This window comes from Sprattus sprattus (genome assembly GCF_963457725.1).
Source record: "Sprattus sprattus genome assembly, chromosome: 2".
Lineage (NCBI taxonomy): Eukaryota > Metazoa > Chordata > Actinopteri > Clupeiformes > Clupeidae > Sprattus > Sprattus sprattus.
In genome coordinates this window covers 33,821,230-33,838,368 of record NC_137921.1, presented here as the reverse complement: position 1 = coordinate 33,838,368, position 17,139 = coordinate 33,821,230, and the positions used below count along the sequence as shown (strand labels likewise).

Genomic DNA, 17,139 nt, shown 5'->3' with positions numbered 1-17,139 from the left:
CAGGGATCCCATATCAGAGAACTACATATGTTAAACCTTTTCAAATATTTCTTGAGAACTACACGACAGATTACACAGGCTCTAAGTAAGTAAACTTTACCAGACTGCTTGCCAAATATTTCACATCACATTGAAGGGAGGTCTACTCTGACTAATATGCGTTTGACGGAAGTTAGCTGTCAGTGGCTTTATAGTTCTTTCAGTGACGTGAATGCGTGTTGGTGACGTGATCTATTAGATGCTCAAGAGAGTGATTAATCGCAATGGAAGGTTAGTCGAAAATCAATGTAGGCTACTGTGCTCCTGTTATGGACACACGGTATCAAGTCTTATGAATGAAAACTTCTTCAGCGGGAGACTCAACTGTGTCATCCTAACAGCATACTCTTGAAGATGGCAACGGTAAGTAACAAGCGTAAAAGTTATTGCGTTTGAAATACGACGGTTGTTCCTGTATATCATGGACTAAACATCTACTCAACTATTAAACATAATTTACTGAATTTTACATTACTTTTGTGCTTCTCTCTTTTTTCTGTAAAGAAGTTTTTGGTGGCAGGTGTACAGTGTTTTGCCAAAAGCGACCACTTAAAGCTTAAGCCTGGTGAAATTGCTTATCAAAAAGGAGATATCATTACTATAGTGGAGCCAACACAGGTAATGTCAGCTTTGACCTATAATACGTTTATGTACAAACGTCACTTGACATCAATTTATGATTGTGACTTTTTCAGGAAAAGGGTATATATAAAGCCCAAAACAACAAGACAGGGGAGGAAGGGCTGATTTCTAGCACCAATATGAAGGAGAGAGAGGCCATACGCATAGACTCCTGCCTCAGCCTTATGCCGTAAGTTCCTAAACACTTTTGTTTTAATGTGCCTCAGACAAAAAGTACAGCATTTGATCTACAGATGGCAAAACGCAATCCACTTTTCTTTCACTCTGACTATAGACTTGTGTAAAGGTTTAAATGACAGTGCCAAGTTTGTACCTATTGAAATGAAAAAGAAAATACCACACATATTGTGCGTTCTGGGTGAAACTGGAGGCCTTATAGTGTATTATTTTCATTCAACTCGCCTTACTGTTAAGGGTCCAGGTACTGACCTGCATGGCTGAACTTTGGCAGTACTCTTATTCTGTCATGAGTCACTCTCCAGTCTCCACATTATTCGATTTTAGTTCCTCCATCACCCATTGAAATACCCTTTTTTCCCCCTGCACTCACTGTAAGTATATGCTTTAGTTGGTTTCATGGTAAGATTTCAGGCCAAGAGGCTCTGAAGAAGTTGAAGCCCAGAGAGGATGGCCTGTTTCTGGTGCGTGAGTCTTTCCGCCACCCTGGGGATTATGTCCTATGTGTCAGCTTTGCTGGGGATGTCATTCACTACAGAGTCATCTACCAGGACAACAAACTGACTATTGACAACTCCCAGTACTTCTATAACCTTATAGACATGATTGCGGTGAGTACTTTGGAAACCTGTCTAGACTTACAGTTTCTGAAGTTATTGCGCACTTTCTACGTCAATAACATCCTTTATACACAATAGAAAAAAAGTTAAATTTCAGTTGTCCAACCTTTTAGAAATAATTACTCCTCAGAATATTGACAAGGACAAACAGGGATTATAAATTACATTATTTTGAATGAAGCAGTGAACTAATTTTTGGTGAGTGGAAGTGAAAGTGAGTGAAATAATCTTTATGTAACCTAATTATTGAACTATATGATTGTCAGCTAAATGTTACCTCCTATTTTAGGTATTTTGAACTATAGATGCATACATATATATGCATATGAATATAATGGAATGAACGCCTTGGTTGCTCATATTTCTTAGAAGATTACAGATTCCAAGAAACTGTATGGGGGAGTACCATGAGATAGCGATTTGAATGAGTGGTGGTTTGTTGCACAGCAGCTTCATGCCATATCTGTCCTGTAGAGCCTCCCTTACTTCCTCAGTAGTTTAAGCCTTATTTTGAGAGTAGTCCCCTGGCAGAGGTTTCAGTTGGTGCAGAGCCACTACAGACTACATCTCCCAGTACACCAAGCATTAGTTTACACCTCACCTTATCTCAACACCTCAAAGTCCAAAAATCCCTCCTTATCAGTCATTTGTTGTTAAAAATGATTCACTGCCCTTTTTATGATGAATCTCACCCCATCTCACCCCATCTTTTCCACTGATTTTTTTTTTTTTAGTTTTATTCTAAAAATAAGGGAGCCATTGCTACCATTCTGCACAGACCTAAAGAGAAAGCAGGAACCAGGTCAGCGGAGTTAGAGATATCTAAAGGTAAGGGTTCCTTTTTTGATATACATAGTTTCAGTTTCAGTGTTAAGTTTGTTTATTTGACATTACATTAATAAACATTAAAATGTAAATGCACCCAATTATAGCCAAAAGGCTAGTTTCCATTGGCAATCCCCCTGCCAGAGTAAAAAAAGGCTAAACAACCTAATAAAAGGTGTTAACTTATACATCAAACATAACATTGACAAAAAAATCTAAAATAAAATAAGTGAATAAAATAAAATAAAATAGAATTCCAATATACAAGTTCTGTTGCTTACCCACTAATGATCACATTTTTGGTTATTTATTAACCATGTTTTAAGATTTCTTTAAAGCTGTTGAATGAGGTTGATTCTCTAAGGTTCTGTGGGAGATGGTTCCCACATAGAAAATGTGTGTTTATCTTGTTCTCTTGTAACTGTGTAAAGGTTCCTTTAGCCCGCTAATGAAGAGTTGTAGCTATGTGTGCTATTTGGCTTCCAAATGTCTACCATGTATGAAGGAACCTATTATCACCTAAATTGTCCTCTTAAAGAATTCCATGTGGAACCCTGGAAGTTACTAGATTGATGATGTATTTCTCTGGGTGGCTGTACTGAAAGAGGACAAACTGACATACACAAATCAAATCAAAGTAATCACTCATAGCCTGGCTTCATTAAGCACTTTATTAAGCTTGTGTTTACTGCTCCTTTTTGTCTTAGCGGGATGGCTCCTCGATATGGACAAGCTCATTTTAGGAGCAAGCATTGGAGAGGGAGAGTTTGGGGGTGAGTCTCTCCACTTTTAAAAAGAAGACATTATTTTGGTGTCATGTCTTCCTGCACCCATGTCTGAGAATTAATTTGAGAGGAAGTATAATAAATTACTATGTCTGTTGTTCAGCTGTCGCACATTCCTTATTAGTGACTCGACTTGTCGATGTAAAACAGTTTTCCACATCAGGCTCCTAGACAGACAGCAAGTCCTTTTTTGTCCACAGAAGTGTATGAAGGGGAGTACTTGGGCCAGAAGGTAGCAGTAAAGAACATTAAAAGTGATGTCACAGCTCAAGCTTTTTTGTCAGAGACAGCAGTCATGACGTAAGTTCAATCCCCCTTACAAAGTGTTGATATTTTCTTTCTATATTTCCCAACGTATATTTCTATATTTAAGTGGTAACCTTAAATATTCTGGAAATTACAACCACTTTTACACAGATCTCTCAAACCACACATTCAGTTGGTCATTCAATATGGGTATTTTTTTTTATTTTCATCTAGTTTAATTACCTTTGAAAATTTTCTGGGAAATGTCTTAAATCTGTACACTAAACATGTAATTGTTTTCTTACTGTATCAGAGCTAAAGTAAGAGTAAAAAAAGTAATTGTAAGTTAATTATATTTGGTGGAACATTTCTTTAGCTACCTTCATCACTGTTTATCACCCACACAGGAAACTACAGCACAAGAATTTGGTGAGGTTGTTGGGTGTGATTCTACACAATGGATTGTACATAGTCACGGAATTGATGGACAAGGTATGTTTATATCCAGCCAGGTTTATTGGGGGATTGTATTTAGGAACTTTGGTCATGTACTACTCCACCAGTGTGAAAACGTGTTAATATGTGTGGTGATCAGTAATAGCAGGAATCCATAAAAGCCTGACAGTGGCTAGTTTTCTGCTCTCTAGGGAAACCTTGTGAATTTTCTACGCACAAGAGGGCGCTCTCAGATCAGCACTGGCCAGCTGATGCGGTTTGCACTGTAAGTCTTTTACTTTTTCCCCCCCACTTATGTTTTTTCTGATCTCCACAGCCATATAATTAAATCAAACATTGTATTATGGACCACAGTAGACTGTGTGACACTGTTTGAGAGAACAGAACAGACAGCTGTTGACGTTGTTTTTATCAGAGACGTTTGTGAGGGAATGGAGTACCTCGAGTCCAAAAAGTTGGTTCACAGGGACCTGGCAGCCCGCAACGTCTTGGTGTCTGACGAGACGGTGGCCAAAGTCAGTGATTTTGGGCTCACCAAAGGGGACTTGAAGGGCTCAGAGCAAGTAAAGTTACCCGTCAAATGGACTGCACCAGAGGCCTTGAGGAAAGAGGTGGGCTTGGTGTCCTCCACACAGGTTTTTAAGTCTGCACTTTGCTTTTAGCAGCACTAACAGCAGTATACATGTAGCATTTCATATTCAGTACCTGTTTTGCTGACTCTTGTTTTGGTCCTAGAAATTCTCCACGCGGTCAGATGTTTGGAGCTATGGGATCTTCCTGTGGGAGACCTTCTCCTACGGTCGTCAGCCCTACCCAAAGATGGTGAGTTAAGGCCAGCCCTCTCCGGTCAAGACTGTCAGAATAGTCGGTAGTCAGTCACCTACTCACTAAGCTGCATCAGTGCGGAGACACTATAGGAAATGTTAAAGGAGCCTATAAGGCCTTGATGGGTAATGGGGAAAAAACAAGTAAACCGGCTCAGTTTGATGGTGGTCAAAAGTCGGATTTGCTGAAGTAGACATAGCCGTTGCATATTTGCCTCTTCCAAACTGATTCATTCAATAAAAGCACACTTTATTTCTCCATATTGTTTGAGAGTTTGGATGCGCTTAAGTCACCATTTTATAAAATCATTTTGAACCTTCTTTACAAATTGCTTCAAGGCGGCCAATTAGAACAGTGACTCATTAATATATCAACTGCATGAAGACTATATTCTTTCCAGTGTGTAAATTACATCAGACACACATCAGTCTACACTTTAGTCTGAACATTCTCAAAGACTGTAGGAAACATTCTGAAGTACTTGTTCACCTGAAATGAGTATACAGCACATGCAAACTTGTTTTGGGAGTCATTTTTATCATTTCAAAGCCAAACGCTGGTTGTGTCTTAAACTTCCTAGTATGCATGTGGTAGTCTGATGATGGTCACCTGCTTCCATTGCATGAGCACATCTTCTCCTTCGCCTGTGTTTTTGTCAGTTACTCACTACACAGGTATGTGACACGGAGAAATCAAAGCGGTTTCACTAAGCAGGTAATAAAGGCAGGGATAAACCCGGATTAATGCTTGTGGGGCTTGTTTCTACGGCAACAGCCCCTCATGGCAGCAAGCCAGCAGAGGAAATGCTGAGGGGAGGGCGGGGTGGAAGAGCAGCATGGGTCAGGGATTATCTTACTTACAGATCCCTGTGTTACACATGGCCATAAAGGCTCATCCAAAAAACGCCTGACCGGTGTCCCCGTACTCCAGTTACTTTTTGGGTTGTCATTCATGTCTCAGGGTCCATGCACAGAAAAGGTCAGCGAAGGTCAGCGAGAATGTGCCTGAGTCAGTTGGGTCAGGGGTTCAACAATTTGTTTCTTAGTGCAAAGTATAGTTAGTTATATAATAGCTCAACCCTCTTTTTTACATTCTTTTATCAGTGTATCCCTCGGGTTTCTTCTCTTTTCTTAGTTTATAATGATACGAGACACACTGTGACCATGGATTAAGTTCCTAGAGAGAATGCGAACCGGTGCCATGTGAATCGTTAGTCTGTTGCAAGCCTGCATTACCACTGATCCTGGACTCCTCACACGAACCCAGACACGAACAAGCCAGAGTTTGCCAGGTAACCCATTCAGCTCCAGTGCCACTACCACCTCATCTACATAAAAAGACATGGAGATGGGTGGATAAGGTTTGAGGTTCCAAAATAGTGGAGACTTATAATGGCATCAAAATGAATGCTCTTTTTAAACCATGAAGTGAACTGAAAGTGACTCTATGGCCCCTCAGGAGGTGGTATTAACACAATCACTCTGAATTCCACCTCTGCATTTAACCCATCCAGGGAAGTGAGACACACACAGTGAAGTGCAGTTACACACTAACCCGGAGCAGTGATTGGGGGTAGGGCCTTGCTCAAGGGCACTTCAGCCGTGGAGAGCAGTGATCTACCACTTCCCCCGCACACATTTTTCCTACTGGTCGGGGATCAAACCGGCCACCCTACGGTTTCCGGCCCTAACCAGTAGGCCCTAACCAGTAGGCCACGGCTGCCCCATTAAACCGTAGAAGTTAAACTGCTCTACCAAATGAATAAGTAAGGGACAGATTTAAAGCAGATCAACGTGCCAGAAGTGCAGCTTTCTTGTGAACAGTATAAGCCTTAATCACCAAAGTCTATTGACAGAGGCAAGGTTAATTCTGAGCCAATAATGAGTGTAACGTCAGACAGTGGTACACAATCCAGCCTTATCGCTGCTGATAGCTCACTGCTCTGGGACTGACCGAGTCTCCTCAGGTGACTCCATGTCTTCACTGCGCTACTATACGTAGCAGGTTGAACTATAGGTCAGCAGCAAACTGTCCAATGTACTCTATATGTGGCACCTAGATTGGCAACGGGTCTTTCTCTGAGGAATGGACTTACCACTACATGCATGGACATATACAGTACTCGTATGAAATTACCCAACCTGATGAATCTAATGGAAGGTGTAAAACCTGTGTGCAGGACGCACAAAAATATATGAAACTGTGCAAACAATAACCATGTTAAGTTTATTATTCAAAACGTATTCAAATATTATTCAAAATAGATGAAAAAATATACTATAATACAATTTTCATTCATAAGGAGAATGACGTGACCCCTTTCTGTCTTTCTTGTTGTAGTCACTAAAAGAGGTGAAGGAGAGAGTGGAGCAGGGCTATCGGATGGAGGCACCTGAGGATTGTCCTCCTGCTGTTTACCACCTCATGGGGAGCTGCTGGCAGGAGGAGCCGGGGAAGAGGCCCTCTTTCCACAAACTCAGGGACAAGCTACAGAAGGAGACGGACAAATAGAGTAATGGACATTGTGTCCTGTGTGATATACACTCTACTAATATTGTATACCATACTATATGCTAATCATTATTTAGACTTGCTCTGACCTCCTTGAGATTTTCTTCAGCCTTTATACTGTGTACTGAACTGATTGTTGTTGAGCTTTTCAGTTTATTATTGTGTAAATATTTTTGGAAAATGCAGCTTGTATTACTAGACATAATTTTTGTTTTGTAATGAAATGTATTACACATGTCCTTTTGTGTATAATTTTATTTTACTTTATGTTGCATAAAATGTGAAAAGATGGTACAGGTGGTCAACAGCATTTCACAGCATCATCTGCCAAACACAGAGATGAACGGAATAGAAATGAATTCACAATTGACAAAATGTCTTTACTATAGGTATCGCAACAATCCACTGTAATATACTTCTGTTACTGCCTCTACAGCGGCATGTGGAGGGGACAGGGGAAATGCTTTATCCGGGATTAAAACTCAGATCAACAGTATCTGCTTGTGTTGCACTGTAATTGTCCAGCAATATGCCCAGCGCCTCAGGGCTTAATATGCAAAATCTTGAATGTTATTGCTGATATAAGTAAGGAATTACAGAGCCGACAGCAGCCTGTGTGGAGGGGCTTTCTGGAGTTACAGGGGATTGGGTAGAGATATCCTCTTTTCTTCCCATCTCATCTGTGATCTCAGGACAACAGTTCCTCTGACTCATCAGAGTTTTGTAAGACCTCTTGGGACCGAGGGACATTTGCTGTTTTTTTTTTTAGATAGTCTCATGCATCTCTCTTCACACTTGACACGTAGCTTTGAAACATTACATAATGAAACCTGCTCTCGCTGTCGTCCTATAGAACTGATGAGATTTTGAAAGATTTAGGCAGGGAGAGGTTTTTTTTCCCCTTTTGTTTTGTTTCGTTGTCACGTTACATCCAAAATTAAATATGTCATTAGTTTTAATGCTTTGTAAGCCTGGTATTTGTCTTTTACCCATGGGATAGACCACAGATTGAGTCTTTATCCTCTTTCTTTTCATTACGATAGGGCCTGAGTTGGATTTGCTTTGTGTTTCTAAAGCTTGTAAAAGGATGAGATCTAATATTTAAAGAAGTAATGAAAATCAAGTGGAAAATTTCAAACATATTAGAGGATTTAAAAGGGCATTTGCCTTCTTCAGAGTGAGATGTTATGGCTTCAGGATAAATACATTTTCTGATTGTTCATGAATCAGTTAACTTGTATGTTCTGTGCCAGAGACATATCCAGGGCATGTATTACATGAGTCTATACAACTCGGAATTTCCTTGACATTCTCAGGTTTCTCCTAGAAAACAGTTCTGTTCAGGAAAACTCTGTTCAATTCATTTTGAAATCAAAAAAGCATGCTTACAGCATTAGTAAACAAAGCGTATAACAAACTACAGTAGTGCCACTATGTACTTGTGCTGAACACAAAATATCCATTGATGAATAAACAGGGTGGAAACATGACTGGAGGTCATGCCTCAGAGCTCTGGGGTCATGTTGACACAGTAAGGTGAACTCCTCATGGTTACTGTCTTTGGCTACACGCAGAGCTCCCAACACTGTGCCAAGTTCTTCAATTGAGTCTCTCCATCCTCTCAGAGGAGCTGCCTCGGTCACCGCGGGTGTCCACCTTGACTGAGCTCTGAAGTCCGGCAGCAGACTGCACCCAGCTTAAGTTGCTCTCTTTTCCAGAATTCGTTCTTTGTGAGTTGTAAGCCAGAGGTGTTAGCCTGCTGTAAGCAGCCGCATTCTGAAGGATGGACAGCTGGCAGCTGGCATGTATCGGAGAGGCAGTGATCTTCAGGTATCAGACACCACGTGGGATTCCATGGTCTTGCCGTATCCCTGCTTACAGGTTGTGAACATGAAATGCATCTTGAAACATGGAAAGTTTTTACTCTAAGACATGAATCTTTGGAATCTCAATCAAAGTGCACATTTCTTAACCCAAAAGCATATTCTTTTGTACTACCCAATAGCATGCAGGATCAAACCCTCTTTTACGTTTCCTCTTATTATCACTGTTTTAAAGGGATTAAACTGCTGAGGTCAATCAAGGATTACACCTCGTTTCACCTGCTTAGACTCTCAGGCAAAGATCGTGTGTCCCTTAACATTTTTGAACAGTCAGAACACATGCTAGTGACCGGTAGATATAAAGTGAGCATTATGGCCCTTTTTTTTCATGGTGTTTGTTATAGCATGCTCTGACAGTTTCTGCACCCACCAATGCATCTTTAGCATCATAACAGAGAACATGCAAACAGAACCTGAATATGGCTCTGACAAAGTGGATGGATATCAAAGATGTACTGTATTTCCCAGGTTGGTATAGAATCAAGCCAATACCATTGCTGATTTATGTGATAATACTGTAATGCCTTTATGAAAAAGACATCACAACTTCTAAATCCAACAGTAATGCTGAGTCTACTGTGTAGAGGAAGGCCTTAGTACAAAAGCTTTCCTTTTCCGCTCTTGTAATGAGCAGGAAGGGATTCATTTATCTTAAAAAAAAAAATCTGATTTGTTAACGTATATGGCCAGAATGTGTTGAAATATTTGTGTCTGATTACAGCGCCCAGAAAAGAGCTTTATCTTAATGTTACCAGAGTTTAAAGCAAGCTAACTTAATTATTTTGACAAAATCTTTTAGCAAAACGAAAAGAAATTATGGAGAATTTGGAAGAGAAATTGTTCTTTGGAAGATGTCCTGCTTCATCAGGAGAAACCCCTCCTAAAAAAAAATCGTGATATGATGAAAACAGCCATGGTTCATCATTTTCATTCATCATTCACAACACAAAATTGCAATTTATCATTTAAGGAAAGTGGTCATGAATTGATCCACACAGAATGACAGTTGTCTTTTATCTTTCCTTCATATGATTATACACCATAAAAATGAATTAAGAGAGCTGAACATGAATTTGACACCAAAACTAGTCACCTATTTAAAAATGAAAGTGGTAACATCCAGCATACTGTTGGTTTGAGTACAACCTAAAGACCTAGATAGATATGTATATAGAGAAATGTACATAATCTAAATAAATAATGAAACAAATAAATTATTTATTTCATATGGAGGGGGATTACCCCAGTGTCCCTTTGTGATTTTTTATCTATGCGTGTTTCTTGTGATTTGTGCCCTTCCTAATCCCCTATGGGAGTGCAATAATCCAGGGCCATAAAACTGACCAGGAGGAAGTGATCAGACAGGGAAGATGATATTAAAATATGTCATTGCAGGACCTGCAGACTGTCTCAGCTGGCTTGACCAATTTGTGCGTTTTGTGGGTGTAGGGGGGGAGCAAACGAACATGACCTTTGCTACTCAATCGTCCTTTTCAAAATCTGCCCCTCATTTCCTATGGATCCAGGGCATCTGAGGACAAAGATTTTTTTTTTTTTTTTTAAGGTTTATTTGGGGCTTTTATGCCTTTATTGGGACAGGACAGTGAAGAGTTGTGGACAGGAAGCGAGGCGGAGAAGAAGTGGGGAGAGGATTGGGTGAACCACAGCAGGCCAGATTTGAACCTGTGTCCCCACGGGCAATGAAGCCCGTAAATGGGTGGCTTATCAGAAGGACAAAGATTTGTTAATGAAAAACTACTGCTGCCAAACACTATCAGTGTTCACCAAAAAATACTAAGCATCGTTTGAACATGACGCATGGCTGAAATCAGCCAAAGCTGCTGTTTCAATAAATCATCCAATGCTAGAGAAAAGTTTTGGGGCTCCCAAAAATCTCAACACCCAGTGAGTACACCGAAGTGAGTTTAGCAAGATAGATAAAGAGGGGAGGTAAAACTTGATTGGCCTATGATTTGCCCCGAAGGCCCAGATTTAAAAGCAAACATTTATAATTTGATTTAGTTTAATCCTATTAAGGCTGCAAGCAGAATCAGTGATGGTGTTTGGTGGCTGGAATGATTGACTCCTTCGGCTGGTTCCTGCTGGTTCATGATCACTTCCTCATGCATGGAATGAAGGTGTTGTGCTACCTCTTGTAATACCCAAAACAGCGTATACGTATACGTCAGTATGTGACATCAGCATCATGATCTCGTCCCTACAGAGGCAGTTCGTCTTCTTAGTAGAAAGGTTCGGAGGTGAACAAATGACAGGTAAGGCACTTAAACAACAGATTAAGGGCTGACCTACGTCACTGTCTCAATGAATGTCTCCCCTAATAACTTTAAGAGTATCGGATTAAGTGATAAGACTGGAGTCTCTTCCTGATTCCATCAGGCGATTTTAAGTGTTCAGGAGCATCTTATTGGGCACTCACTCTAAAAGAGCTTCTTTAAACTTCATTAAAATTGTTTACCAACTCACGTCAGTCATTCTCGTTAGCGTAACTAATGCCATTGAGAGGTGAGGTGGACGGAAAAAATATCCTGATCAAGTTAACTGATTTTATATCTTGCCAAACCTCATTGTGTTTTGCTCATTGGTCAAACAGACCTAGATTTTATATAGGCACTTTCTTAAAGCACCTAACATGCTGTAACTACAGTGGACATGATAATATATGATATTCTCATTGTGGTTGTGTGAAAGTAAGTTGTACTGAAACTAGTTTGGTTTTATATTTTAACATAATTATTCATTTAACCATGTGTTAATTAAAAATTAAATATTTATCTTCATTTGCAGAAATAATCAAGTATCACCCTTCACAGTATTGAAGTAAGACTTCAATCAATGTATGAACAAAACACAGATAACAGATAATCATAATGTTACAGAAGTTTTTATTTTATTTTTTTTTATATCAGATTCATTTTTAAAGTATTCTTCCAATACTTTCTTCTAAATGAGTCGTCATGATTGTGTTAAACACGCTAGTCACTCGACAGCTTTTTATCTGTGGTCTCAACAATGGAAAGTTCTATGGTAATACCCCTCATACGAGCAAGTGGCTTACCTCCCACTTCTACCATTCAAATTCCCATGCAGGACAAAAACTCCATATTTTAAGTGACCCTTAAGTGTCTGCTGTGAAGACCCGATGAAGTTATCAGTGCCTGTAAGAGATCACCTTGTCACGATTTCCTAGCGTTTACACAAAGAGGAGAATACTGGTGGACAGTATGAATCACATTTGTTCACTCCCATTCCAGTCATCTCCCCATTCTCTGTCTGCCCCTCTCTCTCCCTCTCATGTTCTTTCCCTCTCTCCAAAGGCCTGTCCCCTGTAAGCTGACACAGCGCCTTTAAGCGTTAGCTACTTTGTCCCTAATAGGATCAGAGGGGCTTATTTTGTCATCTGATAAACCTAAGCAGCTTGATAGCTCTGCTGCACCTTCTTAACCAATTTGTACTCAATTACGCTAATGGGGAAACAACAGTAGAAGTTCAGAAAATGCACAAGCTTGATGGAATAATCACTGATAACTGGACAAATACGTGAGCTTGATTGATTGTGCTCTCACAGATGACTTTTGGATTCCCTCCTCACTTATCCATTTCTTATGGATCACAGAGTACTCTGAGTACATCTACTAATCAGTGATCTCAGAAAGGAGATCCATGAGACCTAATAACATCTAGGTTTTAATGTATAATGCAGCTAAATTGCCTTTAGGATAAACATGCAAAAGATGGTGAATGAAGGAAGGCAAGGAAAGTTCTTAGGTCGAAGTGCCAGGCGGCTATGGAGTCATGCTATCTGTTGATCCTGAGTAAAGTATTGTTTGCACACACATACATTATGCCATTAAGGTCTTTACTGAGTTATTCACGTTGTTTCAAGGAGCCACCTACTCCTTCTAAACTCCTGAAAATAGCTTGTGTAGTGTGACGATAACTAAATCAGACAGATTGTCTACAGCTTTACGTGACTAGTTTCTGTGGCAAAAAGATAAACAATCTAATCTGAAAAGACACCATAGTGTGAAGTATCCTGAAAGTCACCCTTTGTGGTCCAGCTTTCTTGGCTCTTGACATCCTGTCTTAATGAGCTGCTGAGCTGCATAGTATAGTATGGTCTGCGTATCCTGTTGGTTTAGCTGGATAGGGAAGTTCAGCACAGTGCAGTAAAGCCTAATTTACAGAAACATCCTGGGTTTGCCAATAACGGTCTCTCTTAGCGTTTTATGAACACTTGAAAGGTATATCTTACTAAAGTTGTTTACTTTTCGATGTATTATGTCATCTCTCAGCTCTTTGTTCCCCTTAGTTCCCCTAAGAGCATACCTTGACCCTTAACCTTAAAGAAGCATTCCGGATCAATTGCTATTCGCTAACGATATGCTAGTGGCTAAAACTAACGAAATCTCTTGAAATGTGCTGACTTTGACAAACTAGTTACTCAACAACTGTCCTAACACAGTCAAACATTAAGCAAGCACAACACAAGACAAAGCAAGACGGCAAATAAGCTACTTACTAGTTCGGCAGACAGTAGAAAGCCGGGCGGCGTTAGGCAGTCTTACATTTAGCGGTTATATGCCTATGGACCTTGGTATGGCAATGGCACGGAGGAGATTCTCCATATTAAAAGTCATTGTAGCGCCACAATTTTTTTCAAGTTGTTTTTTTAAGGTAAAACTGCTTATCCTAACCCTAATCCTGAAGTATAATTGTTGCATAGTGTTACTTTAATAGGCTGAATCCATGTTTCTCTAATCGATTATTGTCACATACAGTAGGTTTGAGCATGCGTGAGATGAGGAGGATGGACATGACCCAGATTGGAGCACAGTTGATCATTTTTAGAAAGATCTTCAAGAAGTAATAGCCTACTATGCAAGTCAACATAAACTTAATTCCCAAATAAGGATGGTTGTAGGCTATGTGTTACTCATAGATTCGAATTCACAAAGGATTAAAATGTAATAGCTTGGCAAAATATAGCATAATAACATTTTAGCACAACTGTTGCTTAAAAGCATTGTCAAGTCTGGAGTTGTGGTGACTGCAATGATCTTCTCACAGAACATCTTCAACACTAAACATGCAACTACATCACATCATCTAATAGCAAGGGTAACCACACAACCATAAGACAGCAACCATAAGATGGCAACAAACCTAGATAGCTAATTTTTGACAGCTGTTCTTCTTCCTTGATGGACTCTGATATCATGCCACCCGCACTCATTTGAACTTTCATTAAAAGTGACAGGAAGTCTCTCTGTCCATTAAGCTACTTTTCCTATTAATTTCAATTGTGTATGGAAATAAAATTATGTTATTTTGAATTTGCAGCTAATACATTTGTTTTTATTATACTGGGTGCAGGACTCCAGGGGCCCCAACAAAAGACTGAGCATGGACCCCCTAACCCTTCCCCCTGACCCCCACTGTCTACACATCTACAAAGGGTATCTATTCAAGCAAACCTTTTTTGAGGGAGAAACTGTTCCTACCTTCTTTACCTATCTGTGGAGACATGCATGCACTTATTGGGATGCATCAAGAAACCTAAACAAATCTCCTCCAGAGCAAAGAGCATAGCTGTTGGTTCACTACCTTTGAAAACAGATTTGATTTCTATTTCTTTGGAGAGAACAATGTCAGGACAGTTCACGTCCACTATTAGGACTATTTTTAAGTCTTTATCCATAGCCCGGCTTCAATCATAGACAGTAAAAGAAGGACTGTCATAATTGGAGTATCATTAAAAAAGCTTTGGGAAATCTACCCCCTATCTTTATCTTCTTTCATACTGAGTTAGGGCACTGAGGAACGGCTAAGTTTGTATTGGCATGCTCCGAAGCCGTTTTGAAAAGATGCATGACATTTGCCCTTCCCTATCAGATCCTTTGGGATTTTGTGAGTGACCATATGGTGTTCTCTAGTCCTATAGGCCTTCCAAGAAACATGGTCTTCCTCTTACTGCTCTACCCTGAAGACTGAGCAATAAGTACAAAATCTGACGTCATTGCATCTGTTCTGCAAACCCCATTAGACTCTTTTCACCCCTTTGAGGGGTCCCTGGCCCCAAAAAGTTTGAGAACCCCTGCATTAGAGATTATGTAGATTTGCACAGGGATATTGTAGTTGAATTGATACTTTCCCTATCTGTCATTGGCTACTTAGATTGTTTTGGTTATTTTACTTTTAAACATAATTATTGCCAAATATTAACATCAATTCCTCACTTGTTCCCCTAAAACAAATGTAAGGCTTTTAAAACCTTTTTGGGGGATTTCAGTAGGGTTAAATTAAATCTTTAGTTTCAACTGAAGGAAAATAAGGAAACCGTTTGGCTTTTGGTCTCGGTAAGAGCAGTGCTGATCTCTCTGATACCTCTTTTAACCTATCAAGACATCCAAATATCAAGATGACCACACACTCTTTAAGTGCCAGTTCCCCTCAAGGAGACATATAAACATGAAAGTAAAAGTATAAGCACCTTGAGACATCTTTGTATGTGAAAGTGTGCTATACAAATAAAATGCATTATTATTATTATTTATGAACCTATCTAAAGGTTGTTAAACATCTGCAAAATATATCTGGGTCATCATCCCAGTAATTATAAATAATACATTAGGCCTACATGATAAAGGATACCTTTTCCGACATGAAAGAGTCAGATTGTGAAAGAGGCAGGGTAATTGTTTATTTCTCATGACTTCTCGTTTTGCACTGAGAAGCCACGCACTGGGGTTAAACCCTAATAACTCAAATGTGGTCAAACAGTTGTTGATGGACCACATGGCACTTGTTTAAGATTTTGATATTCACTAGACTAGCATTACATGTTATTTTTTGTCAAATGCACAACAGACAGCCTATTATGAAGGGAGATTTTAATAAAGTTTCAACACATTTTCAGTGAATGAAATCATAAAATGTCCTCTTCCATTCAAATACACATGACATGCATGGGTAGAAAGTTTATATATAGAGAGGTATAAAGTCTGGGATAATGAGGGGATTAACGAAAACTTTCGGTCAGTCCATTGTCTTTAAAACAATAGATTTTTGAAAGACAGTCTTGTGTCGGCTTCATTAGCCCTGGCCTCCTCCTGTGGGGTGAATACGAGCTACATTTAGAGCAATTACTTGACTAGAAAACAACTGTCAATCATTCTTAAAGGGGAAGGATTCCAATTAATAAACCTCTTCAGTCCTCGTGTTAGAGCCATTCTTCAGTCTAGTTCGGTGGGGTTGAGAAAAGGCACGCAACAAACACAGACGTTATAAACATTGAATATTACCAACTGTTGATTTAAATGAATTTGGATGAGCGTCTAAAGTCTTCCCAAGTGGAGATTGAGCGGCTTTACGAAAGCGAAGGCGTGTTCCGTTCTTCTGCCAGAGAGGAACAGGTGGAATATCCTCGTACTTCAGATTGGAATCAAATCCGCTAGAAGGTAGGTCCCAACTCTCACGTCTCTGTCGTTTCAATTAAAAAACACAAGTAAAGTCGACGTCTAGAAGTTTGAGATGCATAGAAATTATGAACTTTGATATTAAATAAGGTTGATAAAAGTTTATGCATTGAGGTCTTCATGTCAGTCTGTATTCTAATGAGAAAGCTTTGAATTTAGATACAACGGATATTGTTTGGATTGGATTTATCTAATTTTGCATATAGAGAAAAAAACCTGTTGTGATTTGGAAGTATTGAATGAATTATTTGCGTCCCCCAAAATATTGTTTCGCTGTTGACAGCGCCGTAGCCTATGCTTCTCGCGATGCAAATATTTCCATTCTATTTCTATCAGTGAGTTAATGGTTTACTTCGTCATGAGCTAACAATCAACGTTGGGGTTGTCGGATGTAAACACTGGTATATCTGGACATGATCAAAAACTGTGCCTCAGAATTATTTGTCATTTGGAGAAAAAAAAACCTTAATCATTTCATGGCAGAGGGTCCAATACAATTACATCTTTCATTTTCTTTTGCAGGTTCTGATATCAGCAGACCCCTTTGAGTCCTTCTGAAATTTGGATTTCAGCTGGAGCCAACTTAAGTGCAACTTTCTATCCTGTAGGACTTGGGACAATCCCTAACGTTCGA

General features: G+C 39.6%; 1 protein-coding gene across 1 annotated transcript; it reads left to right on the top strand.

The window, feature by feature from the left end:
- Positions 1-393: 393 nt before the first annotated feature.
- matk (megakaryocyte-associated tyrosine kinase) lies at positions 394-7,126 on the top strand (the record flags this gene model as incomplete). The annotated part of the gene is made up of 12 exons (XM_080859727.1): positions 394-402; positions 544-657; positions 735-850; positions 1,250-1,469; positions 2,213-2,306; positions 3,011-3,076; positions 3,289-3,388; positions 3,742-3,826; positions 3,982-4,055; positions 4,206-4,401; positions 4,526-4,612; positions 6,956-7,126. The coding sequence occupies 12 exons, from the start codon at positions 394-396 to the stop codon at positions 7,124-7,126; spliced, it is 1,332 nt and encodes a 443-aa protein (XP_080715853.1).
- Between the last annotated feature and the right edge of the window lie 10,013 nt (positions 7,127-17,139).